The sequence below is a fragment of the Microdochium trichocladiopsis genome, assembly GCF_020744255.1.
Source record: "Microdochium trichocladiopsis strain MPI-CAGE-CH-0230 chromosome Unknown B0I36scaffold_3, whole genome shotgun sequence".
Classification (NCBI taxonomy): domain Eukaryota; kingdom Fungi; phylum Ascomycota; class Sordariomycetes; order Xylariales; family Microdochiaceae; genus Microdochium; species Microdochium trichocladiopsis.
The window spans coordinates 304898-324361 of record NW_025763546.1 but is presented as its reverse complement, the minus strand read 5'-3'; the positions used below and the strand labels follow the sequence as shown (position 1 = coordinate 324361).

At 54.2% G+C, this 19464-nt stretch overlaps 6 protein-coding genes across 6 annotated transcripts; 3 read left to right on the top strand and 3 right to left on the bottom strand.

The window, feature by feature from the left end:
* Positions 1–648: 648 nt before the first annotated feature.
* On the bottom strand, positions 649–2325 carry B0I36DRAFT_420899 (hydroxyindole O-methyltransferase; the record flags this gene model as incomplete). Its single annotated transcript, XM_046162173.1, has 4 exons — positions 649–1141; positions 1242–1699; positions 1779–2035; positions 2098–2325. 4 exons carry the CDS (start codon positions 2323–2325, stop codon positions 816–818), a joined length of 1269 nt encoding a protein of 422 aa, XP_046014705.1. The 3' UTR covers positions 649–815.
* A 3690-nt stretch (positions 2326–6015) lies between these two features.
* B0I36DRAFT_372541 (P-loop containing nucleoside triphosphate hydrolase protein) lies at positions 6016–6986 on the top strand (the record flags this gene model as incomplete). The annotated part of the gene is made up of 2 exons (XM_046160129.1): positions 6016–6132; positions 6204–6986. 2 exons carry the CDS (start codon positions 6016–6018, stop codon positions 6984–6986), a joined length of 900 nt encoding a protein of 299 aa, XP_046014704.1.
* Positions 6987–7923: 937 nt separating this feature from the next.
* Positions 7924–8271, top strand: B0I36DRAFT_316628 (uncharacterized protein). Its single transcript, XM_046153054.1, has one exon. It carries the CDS (start codon positions 7935–7937, stop codon positions 8223–8225), a length of 291 nt encoding a protein of 96 aa, XP_046014703.1. The 5' UTR covers positions 7924–7934; the 3' UTR covers positions 8226–8271.
* A 389-nt stretch (positions 8272–8660) lies between these two features.
* B0I36DRAFT_381511 (uncharacterized protein) lies at positions 8661–12133 on the bottom strand (the record flags this gene model as incomplete). The annotated part of the gene is made up of 5 exons (XM_046160868.1): positions 8661–11240; positions 11300–11324; positions 11379–11533; positions 11584–11845; positions 11927–12133. The coding sequence occupies 5 exons, from the start codon at positions 12131–12133 to the stop codon at positions 8758–8760; spliced, it is 3132 nt and encodes a 1043-aa protein (XP_046014702.1). The 3' UTR covers positions 8661–8757.
* A 1930-nt stretch (positions 12134–14063) lies between these two features.
* B0I36DRAFT_346519 (cytochrome P450) lies at positions 14064–16410 on the top strand (the record flags this gene model as incomplete). Its single annotated transcript, XM_046156468.1, has 5 exons — positions 14064–14469; positions 14571–14759; positions 14886–15851; positions 15938–16039; positions 16205–16410. The coding sequence occupies 5 exons, from the start codon at positions 14064–14066 to the stop codon at positions 16408–16410; spliced, it is 1869 nt and encodes a 622-aa protein (XP_046014701.1).
* A 625-nt stretch (positions 16411–17035) lies between these two features.
* B0I36DRAFT_372540 (alkaline protease) lies at positions 17036–18391 on the bottom strand (the record flags this gene model as incomplete). The annotated part of the gene is made up of 3 exons (XM_046160128.1): positions 17036–17059; positions 17138–18031; positions 18095–18391. 3 exons carry the CDS (start codon positions 18389–18391, stop codon positions 17036–17038), a joined length of 1215 nt encoding a protein of 404 aa, XP_046014700.1.
* Positions 18392–19464: the final 1073 nt, after the last annotated feature.

Below are 19464 nucleotides of genomic sequence, written 5' to 3'. Positions count from 1 at the left end.
AAAGCGGGTTATACGCCGACAAGGCCAGGACACTCCCCACACTCAGCGGTGTCTTCCTTGAGGCTTTGGGCATAGTCACGGGCCATCCCGATTTTAGCAGAGAGCTATTCTCAAACAAAGCCCTGCTGCCTGTACATAGTATTGGGCCCACGCAACGTGCGGTGCCCACATTGCCAAGGAGTCCACCGTCTTTCCTTTGCTCACTTGCACGGAGCACAGTCCGGATGAAGAATGTCAGACCCTGACAAGGCTGTGTGCAGTGGGGTCTCCATGCTCCCCTGCGGGTCGTGCATCACTGGGATGAGGATACACAAAATTTGATGGGATGTGGGTTTTGTAGCTGGTTTTGAGCGGGCCAGGACTCGCTGCGCCCAATGATCTGGGCCTCTCTACGAATACTTTTTGCCTGACTTGAACAAGGCTGGGCACGGTGCACAGCGCTGCATAGCAGCTCTAGGACATATGCGATTCCACCTTGATCGGTTAAAAGGGGTGCTCGTCTCTACGAGGCACTTTCGTCAGGCCCGCACCTCAAGGAGACGTACTAAGCATAGACTGTCAGCTGGACCCAGAGTGGCTGGGGATCGATTATGAACAAGGTTTGCATAGTTGAGATGAGCGAATCGGGTAAGGCCTTCCCTTCTTACTACGGTATGCACCAGGCAGAAACCTGATCACAAGCACCGGAATACAGAAGTTATCATGATGATAACGTCTGATCCCTCTGACGCTCTGATCCCTCTGACCCTCTGATCTCTCTCGGATACCCGTGCAATCAAGATTGCCTTTTTTGGCCGTGCCATACTACCTCCACTTCACAACACCTTCTCAATCTCGATCAAGTTCTCCACGCCATTTCCGACGCTCCAAAACCTGACGATTCTCAGGTTCGCTCCAGTCTGTACCTCGACCAAGTTCCTCCACTCTGCCTCAGTCCGCTCCTTTGAGCTGAGCAGGCTCATCATGAGGATGTCGAGACAAGTGGCCTCCCAGTGCGCATTCCGAGCGGGGATAACCTGCTCGTTGATGAGCAGCTTGCTGTATCCAGGCTTCATGGCCTCGCTGACACGAGAGAGGATCTTGACGCAGAGGTCATCGGGCCAGTCGTGTAGGACGGTGTGCAGGTAGTAAGCACGAGCGCCTGTTATTATGTTTTTTTTGTCAGCGCGATGGTGATCACCAAACATGCCGTGGATGAACGGCCTGGGGGTTATTGGGGTCAATCAGCGGCATGTACATACCTTTGATGGGATTCTCTGTGAAGAAGTCATGTGGCATCCGCACGATCCCCTCGTCCAGGTGCTCAATCTGGTTTATAACCCGCTCGAGGTCTTGAAGCACCAGCTTTCCAGGATGGTCGGGGAACTTGCGTCGGAATTCATCAAGATCATGTCCGACGTTGCCACCAATGTCGACGAGGAGCACGCCGTCACCAGATGGATCAAAGCCATCGATCATCTTCTCCTCCACTGGGAAAAAGTCCTTGTCCATCCAGCTGGGCCGGCCCTGGCGATAACCACTCATGAGATTGTTGAAGCGCGGACCATTCGGGGGGTTTTCCTGAAAATGTGTGAAAACGTCTGCCTTGATGTGGTGCGCATGTTGGTAGTTGCCGTCTGTCGCGGACGTGGGTTCTGCAAAGTCCGTCTCCCGGAGGTAGCCATGTAGGTTGGCAAGGGCGTTATTGATACTCCACAGACTGTCGTTGTTGACCAGTATTAGCGGTTTGCTCAGAAGCTGACATATCGGGAGAAATCAACGGCAATGAACAGGCTTACCACAAAGGATACGAGTCTGCGATGATGGGCAGTGACAACGACTTGGTGAAGTTGGTAAGCTTGTACTCATCGGGCCCCGTCTCTATGATATATCCCATGGCGCTGATGTGCTTCAGGAAGCGCCCGAGTACGGCTGGATCAAGCCTGAGCTGTGCCGCCAGGCTCGACACCTTCTGTGGGACATTGCTGCCATTCTCGACCCATTGCTTCCACAGGCCAGTGTCCACACCAAAGGAGATTGCTGTGAAGGCCGTGTTCTAGAGGACGTTAGCACATGAGCCACTCGAAGGAAGCCTGAGCAAGAGGACTGGAGCCTTACCTGTGCCCATGTGTGCTTGATCATGGTCTCCCGCGGTGTTTCGAGTGCGCGAACCAGCTCCCTGGCCTTCTCGAGGACCTGTAGACGACTGTTCCTGTCATTGGCTTTCAAGACCTTAGATAAGGCAGAGATGTCACCAATGATGCTTGGGACGGCAGGGAAATCGTTCGGCTCGAGCGCGGTCCGCACATCAATAGAGGCTGTATTGGTGCCCGTCCTCGGTAACATGAGTGGATCAGAGACATTCGTAATCTCCTTGGCCGAGGTAGGTGTAAGAAGGTCTGTCATCTTGTAATATGTTGATTCCGACTTGTGCAGGAAATGTGCTTGGTCCAATTGTGTGGGAAAGGGTCATAAAAGCTGGATGAGGATCCAATCATGGAGTGATGTTCAGCCAATTTGCAGCCCGTGGATGCCAATGCCCTAGTATGGAATCAAAGCAGCAAGTTTTCTACCGAGGCGGTTCTGGCCTGGTGGTATAAATACAGCATCTGTCAAAACGCCAAGATAGACTGTGCGGGCAGCGGAAACGCGGCACCGTCGCTGGTGGTGTCCATACACCTGCTCCGATGCCTCGCATTGTCAGCGCGATACTGACCTTTGACTAGTGTCGTCATTCTCCTCTTTCCTGGTCAACAAGAACACGGCGTGGATGCATTTCAAGCTCCGCCTGGTCAAGAGCGATGGTGTGTAGCCAAACACCAGCATCTGAGAGGCTGACTGCTTGGTACTGCTGTGCAAGCATGTCCTATGCATGTGAAAATGTATAATCTGACATCTTAGACAGTGCTTTGACTCCAAACTGAGACTGTAGCATTCTCGCGCCGGATCTCCTTGTTGACCGTCTTTACGAACTCGACAGGAGCAGCGCGTGTGTCCTGTTTGCTATGGATCGACGCTACGATAATTCGCTGCATGGTTCTGGGCTCCATATATACGGAGGTAGATATGGGAGTAATGACGGCTCGAATTCAGAAAGGCGTGTAGCTAAATTGCTAATGGGCGTTGCCGTTACTGGTACTTAACGTGAAATTCCGTCATGATTGATAATAACGCCGTCTTCATCTCTTGCTCTTACTTTTCTTCTATTCCATTTTGGATGAGGCTCCTCGACTGGGAACATGGGATACGTGGCGCTGGGTTCGGGTTTCGAGACCCCGCTTACGCTATTCTCTCTTTCCGAAAGATTGCTGAAGACAACATGATAGACCCCCAAAACATCACGACTTTCCTCGCGCTAGATATGGCCATCTCTGTCTTCCAAGGTATCGTCGTGCACCTGGATAGGTATCTGCGAATTGAGTATAAGCGTGAATAGGTAAGAAGATATACCGCATACCCTGTGTTCACACAAGGACCCGTACTGTTCATCGCCGCCTGTCTCGTCCTCCACCAGGCCCATATTTCGATCGTCACGGGCCACAGCATTAGGCGTCAGCAGTCTGAACCCTGCTCACGGGCGGATTCCATGGTACGTCGTCCCGGGAGCTTGTGCACGTGCGCCTTTGCCTGACAGCCCACTAGTTGGTACCTAGCCGCAGTGGTTCCGCTGGCGGCTTCTTACGCGCGGGCCTAGGAGGACTGGTTCGCACGGTCTATGTTTTCTGTGATCCTACTTTGATAGGTCCAACAGTCGAAACTACTTCTTGTCTTTGTCTTCAGATTTGAGCTTCATGGCCTCCCCCTCCTTTTTGACCTTGGTAGCGGGCGTGGCGTTGTTCTCCTGCTTGCGCGTCTCGTTGTCGAAGGTGTAGGGAGGTTGCGGACGGGCTGCACTCGCTGAGGTTTCAGCTGTCGAGCGTCACACTGTCCTCGGCACTCTCGGAGTTCTATTTCTTCTAATGCTTCCAAACATATGGCCTCTACTAGCATGCCCGGGCGAGGTTTCCCCCCTGCTTGGCAGGCGTGGCCGTCTATATGACAGCCAGCAGTTCGGAGCAAGATGTAATCGGGGCCCACTTGACGCGTGGAGCCCCCCCCACCCAGGCGCCAGGATGCCGGGTATCAGACCCACGGAAGGTGCCATGCCAAGCTCTGCGCCCATGCGTGTCATACAGCTACTATGCTATGCGCCGTTTCGACGTCACACTGCCCAGTGACTTCAGTCCTGGCCACGACACCCATCACGTAACGTTCCCGCAAACAATGCTCGCAGAGCTCCAGTTTTGAGCTTCCGATACAGCGAGCTGCTCATATGGTTTCTTACCCCCAGAGGAAAAAGCTCCAAGTGGTGTGGGACGCGCGGCAGAGCGTCATGGAGCACTAATTGCTTAGTCAGGTACTGATGTATTCCGGAGTGGACCACGCGCACCACCACGTCTCACGTCGAGACTTGGGCATTCAATCAATGAGCGGCACAAACAGGAGGGATACACTCAGTTGGCAGGACCAGATTCATAGCAGCAGTGATTATCTGCGCCAAGTACGAGCATCCTTCTCGCGCTATGGGAGCCGGGCGGGCGGCCCTTGCAGCGAACGAAAGAATCAACACCAACGCATTGGGGCACTGCACCCGGGCACGGTTAGGACAAATTTGGGCCGGATCGAGTAGATCGTATATTGCCTATTGAAGGGCTGTCTAAACCCTGACAGTGGGGCCTGATGTGTCCAAGCCCCGAATTATACAAACCATGGAGATTCCTACGCAACAATCGTGTTACTGGGGTCCGGCTGACGTCAGAAAATGGCGTCCATCCGCCTGCTGACCTCTGTCAGGGGAGGGGGTTGTCACCCAGAGGACTATTCGGATCTGCCCACTAGTGGCTATTCACAAGCGCTATTCCCTGCTTATTCCCATCTGACAACGGTGCAGTCAAGACCGCCCAAGTGCAGCCCCGTGTACGCAGCTTCCTTATGATTGATCCCTGCCACAGGGCAAAACTGTGATTCTCGAATAGACTGGTATATGATTTACATGGACATGACTGATTCGAGCTGATTAAGCTAGACGAAAATCCAAAGTTGTGGGCTACTGGACTAGTAGGGGAAAACCAGACTAGTGTGGTGGATCCTTATGGTAGCCCCGATCCGAAGGCTGGAGCAGTGGGAATGTCAGCCCTGCAAGGTCATGCTGGACGATTTGAGAACTAAAGCAACGAGGCCTGGGGCCTGCGGCGGGGTGCAAGATAGGCTACGCGGCCAGTTCCCGGAAATCGATCGCATACCGTCGGCCTATCCAAGTTCCACAGCTTGCATGGCTGCAGAGTAAGCCCGAGGTGGACTGGCAAGGCACATGAGCAGCATCCAGAAGGAAGAGTCTCATTTGCTCTTTGCGATGCAAAATCACCTCCCAAGCACAATCCGTACGACGACCGATGTCACTGCTTGGCCTGCTTCAGCAGCTGTAAGCAGCTTACATGCGGCCACCCCAGCAAGAATCTGGTGGCTGCTCACCAAGAGCGTACACTGGTGCCACGAGGAGCAGCAGTACACTGCGCCTACTAGACCAACGTCGGACTCTGTGGTCCAGTGAGCTCCGGCCGTTGATCGTTGATCGTCAAGGCCATATCACAGCTCGTGGAGTACATGTAAGCGCTAGACTTGTGCCCGGGCCGTGCAAAGGAGCCCGACGCATGTGGCGTGGGTGAACCAATCACAACTGACACACATGTTGTCATACTTGCCGAAAATGTCGAGTATTGGTCGCGCCGTAAACCTGGCGCTAAAACAAAAAGCCATGGGGTCGCACCACTTGGTGAGTTCCCTGTTGGCATTGCCCCGTTGTCAGCCTCCTATTGCCTCCGGACTTGCAGATAAAAGGCGGTCATTGTGCCACCCGCAGGCTCGGCCGTCCCAAAAGAGCAGAGGAAAGTACACGAAATCCCCTAATTTTCAGCGCCCACAGAAAACAGAAGCATCATGGCCACCACAACCATGACCACGACGGCCACCACGAATGGCAAGGTTAGCGCCTCAACGATGCCCGTCAAGACCCGCGAGGTGTACAACCACCACCAGAACTCAGAGGCTTGGAACGACTTCCCCTTTCGCCCTGACGACATTGTCATCTCAACGTACGGCAAGTCGGGCACAACCGTACGTACATTATCTCTCGTCACAAACGACAACATCACTGGCAGTACAGCCACTAACCCCAGCATAAACAGTGGGTTCAGCAAATCGTCGGGCAGCTCACACAGAAAGGTGACCCGAGCGTCGCGCCTGGCCTCCTGTCGCCATGGGTCGACCTGCGCATCATTCCCAAGGAGGCGTTGCATGGCATGGTCGAAGCCCAGACACAACGGCGCTTCTTGAAGACCCATCTTCCCCTGGATGCCCTCGTCTGGAAACCGGACGTCAAGTACATCTTTGTCGCCCGGGATGGCCGCGACATGATCTGGAGCACCCACCATCATTTCTCAATCGCCACTCCGGCATTCTGGCAGCTCATCAACGACACTCCGGGCCGAGTAGGGCCCGCTTATCAGCCGCCTACCCCCAACCCGCGGGATCTATTCGTCGATCTGGTCGAGGACGATTCACGGGGCAGCCTGCCGTGGCCATTCTGGAGCCACACCCGTCAATGGTGGGACGCGCGGGACCAGCCGAACCTGTTGCTCGTCCACTTTAACGACCTCAAGAAGGACCTTCCGGGAGAGATGCGCCGGATCGCGGAGTTCCTCGAGGTTCCAGATTTGACCGAGCAGCAGTGGAAAGATGCCGTCGAGCATTGCACGTTCGCGTGGATGAAGGAGCATGCTGAGATGTCGTCCCCGCCGCAGGCGGATATTGCGTTTGATGGAGGTGCTAAGAACTTCATCAACAAGGGCACCAACGGTCGCTGGTCGGATGTCCTGTCGGACGAGGATAATGCCAAGTATCTGGCGAAGGCCAGGGAAGAGTTGGGCGAGGAGGGTGCGCGATGGCTAGAGAAGGGGCGCCTGGCTTGAGCCGAGGCAAGCCAAGTCAGGTGACAAGTAGAACATGCATTCGGCGGATTGAAATTGTTGAGTGTTATGCTCATTTAATTTTACCTAGGAGCTTCCTACGCACGGTCAGTCGCGTTGACATACTTGTCAGAATAGAAATTTGACGACGTAGAAACGGATGACTGTAGCTATTCGCAAAACATTGATCCCAAGAACATATGTGCCTTGCCAGGGCCTTGCACGTATCCGCCAAACTAGGATGATCCACGTATATCACGTGGCGAACTTCGAGCCTGCGTGCCTGTTGTCATCGGCTTGCTCGTGTCTGCTCGCAGCCACCGTCAGCAGCTCGAGCATGCTATACCCCGGGACCCACCGCGCAGAGCAGTATGGTACACCTTAAACTCTCTTTCACAGAAAGGTTTCTCCGGTGCCCTGGTTCCAACGCCGGTGGTGACTTGGTACGAGTTGAACAATTCATTATATAAGCTAGAGCCGATTTTGTTGATGGAGAGCTCGATCCCTAAAGCTAGATCGGCTTCCTTCCCACATATCTCTAAAATTGGCGCACCAAAACGATTCCGTTCTCACAAACCCCATTGGCCAGACCACACCATGGCTCCTCTTACAGGCAACCTGATCGATGCTGCCATTGACGAGGGCAATCAGCGTCGACCCGTTGATGGGAGACGCTTTGATGCTGCAGAATGGCAAAACAACAATTACCGCGCAGACTTCTTCTTTCGACCCCATGCAACGAGGGCAACATCCGACACAACTTGTCCACCTTGGGAAGCCCGCATCATCCTAAGAACAAAAGATCTTCCACGTCTCATGCTACAAGGCTGGCACTGGACAGCTGCAGACAACATAGAATCGAACATCGGTTCCATCGTCCCGGCACAAAACGCTAGCCAGAAGTTCACCAAGGACGGATATGAATTCTGTCGTATCTACTACCTCTCAGACATGCCCACAGACGAAACTGGCAAAAATGCCGAACCACTCTGGGTCGCAAAACTTGAAGTCTACGCCCGGGAGCTCTATGTCTTGAGCCATTTCAACCCAGGCCAAGACTTGTCCAGAGAGGATATGACTCTGGCAATTGCAGGGAATGAGCCGGAATTCTCTGAGTTTTACTACCAATGGGATAAAAGTGGATCAGAACATTGTTTCAATGCGATATACGACCAGAAACCCCTGAGCGGATGGTGGCCATGGCCTAGGAAGAACACAGAATGCGAGGAAATTGGACTCTGAACTCGGGAGCAGTATGCATCCGCGCCGCATCTATGCTCAAAATCACGGGTTTGACCCGAGTCCGCTATGATTTCAATATTAATGGAGGGGAATATCAAGGGTCTTTAGTTGAAACAGGTCAATAAAATTGCTTTCATAGACTAAATTCCGCAAGCTATTCAAGTTCTTTCCTGCGTTGTGTTTCGCCCCTGGAAATGTCAACACAGTCCAAAATGAAGAGCGAACCACCCTTGAAGACATGTAGTTGTGAAAACCTTGTGATACAGCAACAGTGTGAAAGGTCTTCAGAGCATCCGCCTACTATACGCCGGAGGCCTAGCTGTGAGCGGAGGAAACACTCATTCCCTCCTTAAGGGTGTTACTCTGCATGGCATGTCGCTCTTTTGGCGCAGGCGCCTAAGCCACGTATGCAAGTTGCTTCCCGCGTCCTATCACGGAACCTTTTAAGGAGGTGCTAAGGTAAGAAGTATAGCAGACCCAAGAGCAACATTGACCAAATCAGGTGGTGCAACCGCATAACGACCAGTGCAAATCACAGCTTCCAGCTCTCCAGCCACTTTCCCAGTAGCTCTTCATCGAGCACCGGATATCCCACCTCAGATACACCGGCCACCTTGTCATTCGCCCACCTTGCCCCCTCGGCACCATTCCCCAGCGAACTATAGTAGTCAACCATTTTGACGGCGGGAAACTCGGCTGCCACACCATCCTTGTCATTCGTGCCTTTCCCAACCTCCAAGACTGCACGCAGATCCCTGACCCAGGCCGGCAAGCTGACGGCTTTCAAGGGCTTATCCTCTGCCACTCCTAACCTCTTGCTTAGCACGCGGATGAGCAGGTCCCACGGCTGGGGCTGTCTGTGGATGACATGGAAGAACCGCGCGTCGCCATTTGCTCTGCCGGTAATGGAGGCGGACAATGCAACGTCGTGTAAGATTGCGGCCGCCGTATCGACAGGGACCCAGTCAATGTCCATGACGTGCGTCGGGATCGTGCCCTGCTTGCGCGCCGTGCGCGCAATCGCAGAGATCCAGGCCTGGTCAGCCCACGTGCTTGACATAGTGTCTGTGGGTGAGGAAAATCCCCCGATCTGTCCGACGCGCACGATGTCGACGGGCACACCCGAGGTCCTGCTCGCGGCGTTGAGGATACGCTCGGCGACGTGTTTCGACTCGCCGTAGCCAATGTTGAATGTCGCGAGGGGGTCTTCGACAATGGCCTCGGGAGCGGTGACCCGGCTGGCCAGTGCGCCGACGGAGGAGATCGAGCTCACTAATACGATTCGCGCTGGTGTTTGTCTCGCGCCCTGCTCGAGCCCATCAAGACTGAGGTCAACCAGGTCGCGGGTTGTGCGGAGGAATGGCTCGAATGAGCGCAGGGAGATGCCAAAGTCCAGGCGCCATGCATTGTAGATAAAAATGTCTGCAGTCTGAGCCAGAGTGGTGAAGTCCGCGTCCGTGAGACCGATACGTGCTCGCGAAATGTCGATCGTGATATACTTGATCTTGTGCTTGAGCTCGGCGACATCGGTCACTATCTTAAGCAGGGATGTTTCTTGTCGTTTCTGCGCATCTTTGCTCCTGTTCAGGCAGTAGATACGCGAGATACGTTGATCCCGAACCAAATTTGCGAGGAGCTGGGAGCCTAGATATCCTGTTGATCCGAGTAGTGCAACTGTCAAATTGTCCTTCGGAAAAGGGGCGTCGGCGTCTGAGAACCTCACAGGCAAATCTGTAGTGTATCTTTTGACGGCTTCGTTCATGGTGCGGACTCTAGACGCCGCCGAGTCCTGGGCAGGGACAATGCCGTCGTTGAGAAATGCTTGGATGAGCTGGGACAGCTCTGAAATGTTGCTGTGCTTGAAGATTGTGCGGGGCGAAATCCAACTCAGTGGTTGATTCGTATGGTTCTTGAGATTCTGCTTCAGACTTGTGACGATCTCGAGGGTCTGTATCGAGTCCAGACCGTGGATGAACAGATCCTCGTGTTCCCCAATGTTTTCGCCCGGGGGGAAAGACCCGGCCAGTATAGATCGCACGAACTGCACCACAGCAGGACTCTCGAATGTTGTCCTGACTGTTGGCTGAAGGCTGGCCTTGACTCCTGTGGTCTTCGCGGCTATAGCGTAGATTTGCTCAATTTCATCTTTGTAGGTCTCTTGCGTTAGCTTGCGAACAATTGTCCCTTTTCCGGTGCGCGTGAAAGGCTTGTCGGGTGTCGCACAAAGGATCCGTGCCCGGTGAATTCTGCCTTGTCCCGCAATGAGTGAGTTGGACTTTTCGACAACAGGCCAAATCTCATCGATCAACTTGTCCCGTGCCAGCTTGTCCGCTAGGGGCTCTCTTGGCTCAACAAGGAGAAGTGCATTTGTGCGGCTGTCGCCAATCAGGAAGGCGCCCTTGAGGGCACCATGTGAAGCAATACTGACTTCCGCGGGAACGGGATTGAACTTCTCGCCATTGGCCAGGACAATGATGTCGTCCCTGCGACCGTAGTATTTGTACAGATTTGGCTTCGCAGGGTCTGGATGCCTGATGAACAGATCCTTGGTCGCATACTCGGCAATGCCCGGCATGTTGTGATAAGCCCCTGTAGTAGCTCTTGATTCCTCGTCGATGATGACGATGAATTCAAACGTTTTCTCGGATTCGTCGAAAAGCCGCATCTCATGCTTTACGGCAGGGTGGAACTCGTGCCATGCCCAATCCCCATCTGCGGGTGCGAGTTCTGGCTGAGGGTAAATTTCTGTCGAGCCATACGGCGACACGATCTCGACCACCTTCGAGAGCATACCGCCGGTTTCCGGGTTGAGTGGTGCCCCACTACATGCAAGAAAGTCCAAGCCCTTAAGAAGTTCAATGCCTTCAGGCTCCTGAAGGAGCTCTTCGACCACAGCTGGCGGCAAGAAAACCGCTCGCAGCTTCTGGTGGAGCATAACACTCTTCAGGAGGGCCCCGTCAGGAACCAAGTTTGGTGGCCCAAGTACAGGGCTTGCGTTCATGAAGATTGTTTGCACTGTTCCTTCGTGAGAATCAGGACGAACATAAAAGTTCAAGCCACAGGAATGGACTTACAAGTAAGGCAGACAAATCCAGCAAGCTGTGTACATGTTAGCCTTTACACAAGGATCATGAAGATCTACCAAAATCTCACATGGAAGAAAGGAAACACGGTATAGACCCGAGCTTCGCCGTCAAAAGTCCACATCGACCAGTCTCTGTTTCGGCGGCCCGGAACCTCCGGCAAGTTGTGCTCGTTGTCAAGCACAGCGAGCGAACCGTGTGTCATTGTGATCGGTTTTGGAAGTCCTGTGCAGACGTCAGCTTCGAGCTTCCGTGGGTTCCGTGATTATGCTCACCAGTTGAGCCAGATGAATGCAGGATGACCACTGGATCATTCCAGGCTTGCTCGAATGTCTTTGCGAACACGACATGCTCCGGATTGGTATTGAGCATATCGTCGAATGTTGGCACCGTTGTTGCGCTCAGTTGCGGTTGCAGTGACTGCAGCTGCTGCACGATAGGAGCCACTTCAGCGGCATGCAGCAGTTTCGTGCTCTCCGTTTGCGCCATGAGTGACACGTTCACGGTGGACGGGTTCCGTGGTGATGGAAGGAGAAGCTAAACACGAGCGTCAGCTGACGCATAGGTCTACGAGACTTGTTCTTCCAGGGGAGCACATGCCTTGTAGCCAGCCTTGACTGCCGCCAGCGAAACAATTGCTCCCCGCAGATCTGCGGTGCCGATGTAGCTGATGGTCTTGAAGTTGCTGCTACGACCAAAGCGGTCGATGATCCAGCCAGCCATGTAGTCGACACCTCTCGCGATTTCTGCCACCGTGATATCGCGAAAACCATCTTCGACATCAGAAGTCTTGGGGATTGTCGCATAGAGACGATTTGGCGTCATCTCAGCAAGCTCGTCGAGGACAGCGGGCAAAAGCCGCCGTCCATAATTGGGTGTTGTGTGCACCGAACCCATTTGATCGAATATATTTGCTTAGTGGACAAGTGAAGAAGGACAAGTGAAGAGCAAGTGAGGAAGGACGAGTGAGGAAGCACAAACTTTTCCGAGCAAAGGGAGAGAATTGAAATCTTCCTTGGATATTGGTTAGATATTTATTCTGCGTTGAGCAATGACTGTCGGCCGGGAGTGGCAATCCGCAGCTCTGCGTGTTAGTGCTGACATATTCGGCTGATTCAATCCGCTAAACACCCACCGAGCGTCTCCGCCGACACATCAAAAGGCTACTTCTGACTGCAACCCTGTTGGTCAATTTGATGCGGACGAGTATAAGCTCACGACCGCCAGCAGCCGAAGTACGTCCTCGTGACCCACACGGACATCTCGGGCCAATTCTGTCCAATGAAGATCTCGTACTTCCGATGGTGTTGCTGATTCAGAACATACGTGCAGTTGGAGATTTCGTCATCACTAGACTAATCGGGCAGCGATGATCGAGTTCCAGCAGGGATTTCGTTCGTCACCAAGGCCTCGAGCAAGTAGCTGCTCCTGTGTTACAAGCTCTAGAGGCAGATGTTCACAACACTATTTGTCATGTTGCCTGCAGTTGGTGTGCTCACCATGTTAAAGTCTCGTTGCCTAGCCTATGCATGTCGTCCATCCTGGGTCGAGCATGGGTGGTGCTGCATCACCCAAGGATCCCAACAAGGCAGCGTGTCCCGAGCGAATCGGATGCCCTGGCTAGGCAAGCCCAATACCAAGCTTTATGGCTGCGGGGGTCAACCTCCTCCGCACCACTGGCCATTGCATACGAGGCCTTGCAGTTGGGGGCCCACAATGCCCCTATCGCACACTCCTTGTGACACCAGGCCTAAGCGAGCCATGGCCAGACCACCTACAAACAACATTATACCGTATCACTCTACTTGACCACGTTAGCACCAGCGACTTCCACGCACCTACTAGAATTCGCTGTAGAAATGGAAGTTGTTGATCATGCAGTAGTTATCCCGTGGTGCAATTCTTTAGTTAGCCATGTACCGCGTCGGAGGCGTCCTCTATTCTTGAAACCTCCTACCAACATTACTAGCCCACAGACGAATCAGAAACCCATCAAGATAGAGTCTACAGCTAATACGCGTACAGAGAAAATGCAACGGGCGTTTGAACGAGTAGTCGGCAGAGCAAAGCACTCGACGGCGCGATTGGCAGGGAAGCCAGTAGAGCAGCCTTTAGAATAGTCGTTAGAACAGTGGTATTCTTCGCGTTCGGGTACCATGTTTGAAATGGCCGAAGTCATCGAGATAGACGTAGTATTGAATGACTTATATAAGGGCCTTATGTAGGATCATTTTGCATAGGACACTGAAAACCACTACAATAACCCTAGGACTGTTGACGGCGTGACGCCCCCTGTAGCTAATCCTGTAAAACTGGCCTAAAGAGGAAAGGTTCATACGGTTTAATGGGCACCGCAAACAACTGGGGTTGACTTCGCCAAGAACGTCCAATGTGTTTGCGCCAAGGGAGTGGCCACTTATACGATGCGCTGCGATCGCCCCTGCCTTATCCCAGAAGGTCGGCCCAAGGACGGGTGCGCGGGCACATCTCTGCCCACAAAACATCATGCTGGCTTCGACGGCGATATTGGCACCGTGTTCTTGACCAATCTGAAGGTTGCACTGGGGAAGGGGGGGAGGGGGATCCAGTGGATAGAAACTTCAGGTCTGCCACCAATGAGCACAAATGCCAACGTCGGGCGGACAACCCTGCCTCCGCATATTTAGTGATATGTATAGGTGTTTCCCAGAAGGTTGTCACTCTGGCGCTTCCCGGATCTACTAGCAATTTTACTTCGCTTAGTGTCCGGTTCAACATGTGTGAGCTGTTAACGCCAGCGATCTCCGCAGTTACCGGAATCGCATCTCATCGACTCTACTTCAAGCATGGCGAGCACCACATGCAAGCGACATTCTACATCCAATGCTGGATGCTCATTACAGCAACGCTGTGGCTGGCATTTACTGGACTCAACCTAATTCGGAACCCCAGCGAAGCTGTGCCAGCCACGCGGACAACTATTGCGATCAATGCCGCTTTCTTCGCTGGCCTCTATGCGAGTGTTCTGATCTACAGGACTGTCGAGCATCCGCTTCACCACTTCCCCGGTCCCAAACTCGCAAAGGTTTCAAAGCTATGGCACCTAGTGCATGTCTTACGCAAACAGAACCATGTCTTTCTGGATGACTTGCACGGCAAGTACGGACGCATTGTACGCACGGGTATGTCTGGTTTGATTCTCGTTGTACCGACCTACTTAGGAGAGGGATGGATTTTGATCTTGTGGAAGAGGAGACAAGCGCTAACTGGACGGCGATTTCAGGACCCCAGGAGCTCACCGTGTTCGATCCAGATGTTTTCCGGGCCATTAGTGGACCAGGCACAACTTGCATCAAGGCTCCCTGGTATGACATGCTGCATCCATATGTGGCCGTGAACTCAATCCGCCCAAAGAAGGGCTATGCTGCACGCCGCAAGCACTGGGACGAGGCCTTGGGCGTGTCCTCTGCAAGTAAGTCTCAGGCAGCAGAAGTCGATTGGTTTGGTGGCTCTCTAAGGCGCCGGCCTGTTTCAAGCATTACCCCTTGTGACTTGCGAAGGGTTCAAGGCGCGCAGTATCAACTAATATGAGATGCAGATGTTACTGCCAAAACAGAGCGAGTGCAGCAGCTCGTCCAGCAGTTTCTGGCCCAGCTGGACCATGCTGCGGGCAAACCACTGAACGCAACAAAATGGTTCTATCACTTCGCCTTTGACGTCATGGGAGATGTCGCCTTCGGGCAGACGTTTTTCCTGATCCCGAACCTCGCACGTAGCGGTACTGGCCAGGCCAGTATAACCACGAAGAAAACAAGCAAGAAGCAGGAGGGTCACCTCGGCTCTCAACAGTCCGAAAGGAATGGGAAGCCACTTGTTCCAGAGCCGCATTTCGCTCCCGACTTGATATCGCAAGGCATGTCAATGCTGCGATTCTTCACCCCCGTGCCATGGCTAGGCCTCATCATCGCCGCCTCGGCGCCCTACGTTCCCTTCGTCTCTGACGTGTGGAACCGTGCTCTGGGCTGGGCGGGCGCAATGTGCGATGCTCGCCTGTCACGCGAGCAGGACCCTTATCGTGGCCAGGACAATCAGTCTAATTCAAGTGCTCCGGAGCACAAGCCGGCTTGCGCTGATCGAAGTCTAGCTGAGGACGCCTTCTCGCAATTCATCAGGTCGGCACGGAGTGATCACCCCGAGGCCTCTTCCTCGTCGCTGAACCGCAACGCGTTGGTCGGTGACGTCTTTTCCATTACGGTCGCAGGCAGCCACACCACTGCCCAGGTCCTGACAATGCTCTTCTTCGAGCTCGCGCGGCGGCCAGGGATTCAAGAAGTGCTGCGGCGAGAAGTCACAAGCTTTGCCGCATCCGAGCGTGATTTCCCCTCCACGAGCAACATCAAAGAAACAACTTACCTGGACGGCTGCATCAACGAAAGTCTCCGGCTGTATCCGCCTGTGCCTTCCGGTGGAATTCGACAGACCGTCGACAAAGGGGTGTATATTGGTGATACCTGGATACCGCCGTCCACGGTCATTGTTGCGCCTCGGTGGACCATTGGGAGATGTGAGTCTGATCAGGCCAATCCACAGACGTTGGCTGTCAATAATCATCCGAGAGGTGGCTTTGGACTGACAGTAGTTTGAAAACAGTGGAGTCGGCCTTCGTCGACGCCAGCGAGTTCATGCCCGAACGGTGGACCACGCGGCCGGAGCTGGTCAAGAACGCCCAAGCCTTCAACGCGTTCGCGACAGGTGAGCCCTCTTTATTCATTATAAGTCCCAGCAGCACGACTGCCGCTTTTGCCAACCGCCGGCCCCCCTCCTGTCTCGAATTTCGATTGCCACAGGGTAATCGCCATGAACTGAGCAAAAGACAAACTGACATACGGGCTTCCACCTACCCCAAAAATGATATAGGCCGCCACGCCTGCCCGGGAAAACAATTTGGTCTCCTTGAAATCCGCCTCGTGGCGAGGATGATCCTGTCCAAGTTCCGTATACGCATGGCTCCCAGTGACGATGGAGACAGTAGCGCTCCCGACTCGTATCCCGTTGTGAAGGGTATGGTTGATGCTTTTACCGCCACGCCTGGAGACCTACGCGTGGTGTTTGAGAAACTTTGAGTCCGAAGAAGGGAGGGCAGGGGAAGTGAGATACATTTGTCTGTCCCTTCGGGTTCCGTCAGGGTTTGAATGCAGCTTATGCTTAGCATGACCTAAGTCTACTCACGCCTCAGGCACGAGTACTAGGTCTCGAGTGGAGAGAGGCACTCGCAGTGGGTCCCAGCATAGGAAGGAGACAAGAGCTATTTATTGTCGCAGTGCGCTAAGGCGGAGAGCTTTATGATATGATGGCGCCGTTTGATACGATGACGTCTCATATCACACCAGTACATGGCTGTAGGCTTAGGGGTCATATCGTCAGAGGGTCAGAGGGTCAGAGGGTCAGAGGGTCAGAGGGTCAGAGGGTCAGAGGGTCAGAGGGTCAGAGGGTCAGAGGGTCAGAGGGTCAGAGATGTCACTGGTGTCTGAAAGTCTTAGGTCAAGAAATCATTGTCTCATTCGATATATACAGCCACTCCTCAAGGTATGTACCCACTGCACACATTGCATAAAAATTTGTAAGGTCGAAGATGAAAAGACCGCATTGGTCATTTGCCACACGGTCATGCCTGAGGTATACCGTTCTCGTCCACAGCAGTGTGGTCGAGTTCTGGCTTTTATTTTTCTTCTCATAAGCATGTGTCGCTTACGCGCCGTTGCCGTTGTAGAGCTAAGTGCGCAAAGGCAAGTCAGTCAGAACTTCTGTAGATGCATATAGATGACGAACTTGGTTTGAGGCTTGACTTACAATGTAGTTGGGGCTGCCAGAGACATCAGTGACCCGGTTGGGGGTGGCCAGGGCACGAAGGCGGGAGGTAATGGCGGCAGCGTTGCCACCCTCGAGGGCCTGGAGGTACAGAATGAGGCCAGCGACGTGAGGGGTGGCCATGGAGGTACCCGAGATGGTGTTAGTGGCAGAGTTGGAGCCGATCCAGGCCGAGAGGACGCTGGTGCCGGGGGCCCAGATGTCGAGGACGGAGCCGTAGTTGGAAAAGCTCGAGCGCCTCCAGGACGAGTCGATGGAGCCGACGGTGATGGCGTTGGCGGCCGAGGCAGGCGAGGTGTTGGCGGCGTTGGTGTTGGAGTTGCCGGCAGCGATGGCGGACAGGACGCCGGAGCTGTAGGCGCTGTTGACGGCGCTGTTGAAAGCGGACGAGAAGCCACCGCCCAGGGACATGTTGATGACGGCGCGGCTCTGGCGGCTCTTGGAGATGATGTCGTTGACGGCCCAGTTGAAGCCATCCAGAATGATCGAGGTGGACGAGCTGCTGCCAGCGAAGACCTTGACCGCGATGGCCTGGGCGGCCTTGGAAACACCATAGGTTGAGCCAATGATGGTACCAGCGACGTGGGTGCCGTGACCCTGGGTGTCGGCGTTGCTGCCACCGACGGCGTTGTAGCCGAAGCTTGCGCGGCCGCCGAACTGGTTGTGGGTGGTCAGGATGCCAGTGTCCACAACGTAGGCGAAGGTGCCCTGGCCAGCGGTGTTGTCGTAGATGTACGAAGTGCTACCGGGGTTGCGGTGCGAGACCGTGCCCAGACCCCAGGTGGCGCCGGTCTGAGTGACGAGAGCACGCTTGGAAGCGGGCTCTTCGACCTCGTCGAACAGAGTCCAGATCTGGTCCTGCTCAACCTCGAGAACCTGGAGAGGTCAACGGTGGTCAGTTGAAGGCTTCTTGTGTCGGTGACCATATTCGGCACTCACATAAGGGTCCTCCTTGATGGCGGCAATGGTCTCGTCGTCGAACTCGCCGGCGTAGGCGTTGAAGTCCTCGATGGCGTAGGTCTTCTCAACACCGACGGTGTCGCGGCGGCTCAAGCTGCGGGCGTGGATGTCACGGACGCGGTTCAAGTGGGAGGCGACATCAGCAGCAGAAGCACCTTGCTTCAGGGTGACGATGAACTTTCCGGGAATGACCTGCTTGCCGGCCGGGGTTGGAGCGGCCAGCGCGGCGGGGAGCAGAGCTCCGAAGAGTAGTGCAAGCTTGGGGAAGTTGAGCATTGTGATGGAGTGATTGAGATCCGGGAACAAGGAAGCGCTGTGCTGAGTGGAAATGGGACAGCGGACGAGTTGCTGTTGTTGTTCTGGCATTTCTGGCGAGACATGGTAACAGGATGGTCGTTTATATAGATATCAGAACATGATCGCGCCTCATGGCGTCAATGACATCCACAATTGTCTACAGCCGTGCGGTCATGGCGCGTGGACCAGGGCAAAGTGGTGCAAGTGTCCGGATGCGACATTGAGGCTGCGGCTGGGGGAATGAGACATGAGGCTACGCTGAGCAGGGTTGCACGAGCGCCAATGAATTGGCAGGCCTTGACAGAATTAGGAAGGAGCACTACTGGGACCTGAAATCGATGGCGCTAGTTCTGCTTTGTATCACGAGAGCAGCGCGTCGATGTCGTGTCCGAGCCTGATAGTCAGGGTCGCCAGGCAGGTTGCAGTATAGCTTGCCAAGGTCCTAGCAGTCATTGGGAAAGAGCCAAGAGGTATATGCGCTTGCGAGATCTTGGCTGAAATGGCATTGATCAAGGGAACCCTACGGGGCATCCCGCTGCCGACTGGTCGGTGGCTGAACTAGTAGTTCGCATCACATTGCTTGGTGGTGGCACGTCGAGGCTGGATGTCCTGACGGGAGAGACAAGTCGGTGCTCTGCTGATCCTCGCAGTGTCGGTTCCAAGAACGAAATATGTGAGGCCAACGTGACTACAGAGGCAATAACTGTGCTGGATTGTCAAAGGACAGCTCCCGGCCGCCCGTTGCGAGTCTTGTGGACAATACTCGTGAACACTGAGTGCTTGGTGTTAAATGACACGAGCTGTGCATGGCAGCACTGTCACTAATTTGGAAGGTAAATGTCGACCCAACAGACCAGAGCAGGCAAGGCCGGCTCGGAATGAGCGGCCAAGACTCTCCCAGTGGGATCGTCGAGGAGGAAGTAAGCATAGGATAGTACTCTTGCTCTGGCTACTGATAGCAACTGCATGTCCGTGGTGGGGAAAATGCGGAGGTGGCGGTTGGTGGGAAGAGAGGGCCTGACGAGCCACGTAATTGGCGGCATCAGGGGCGA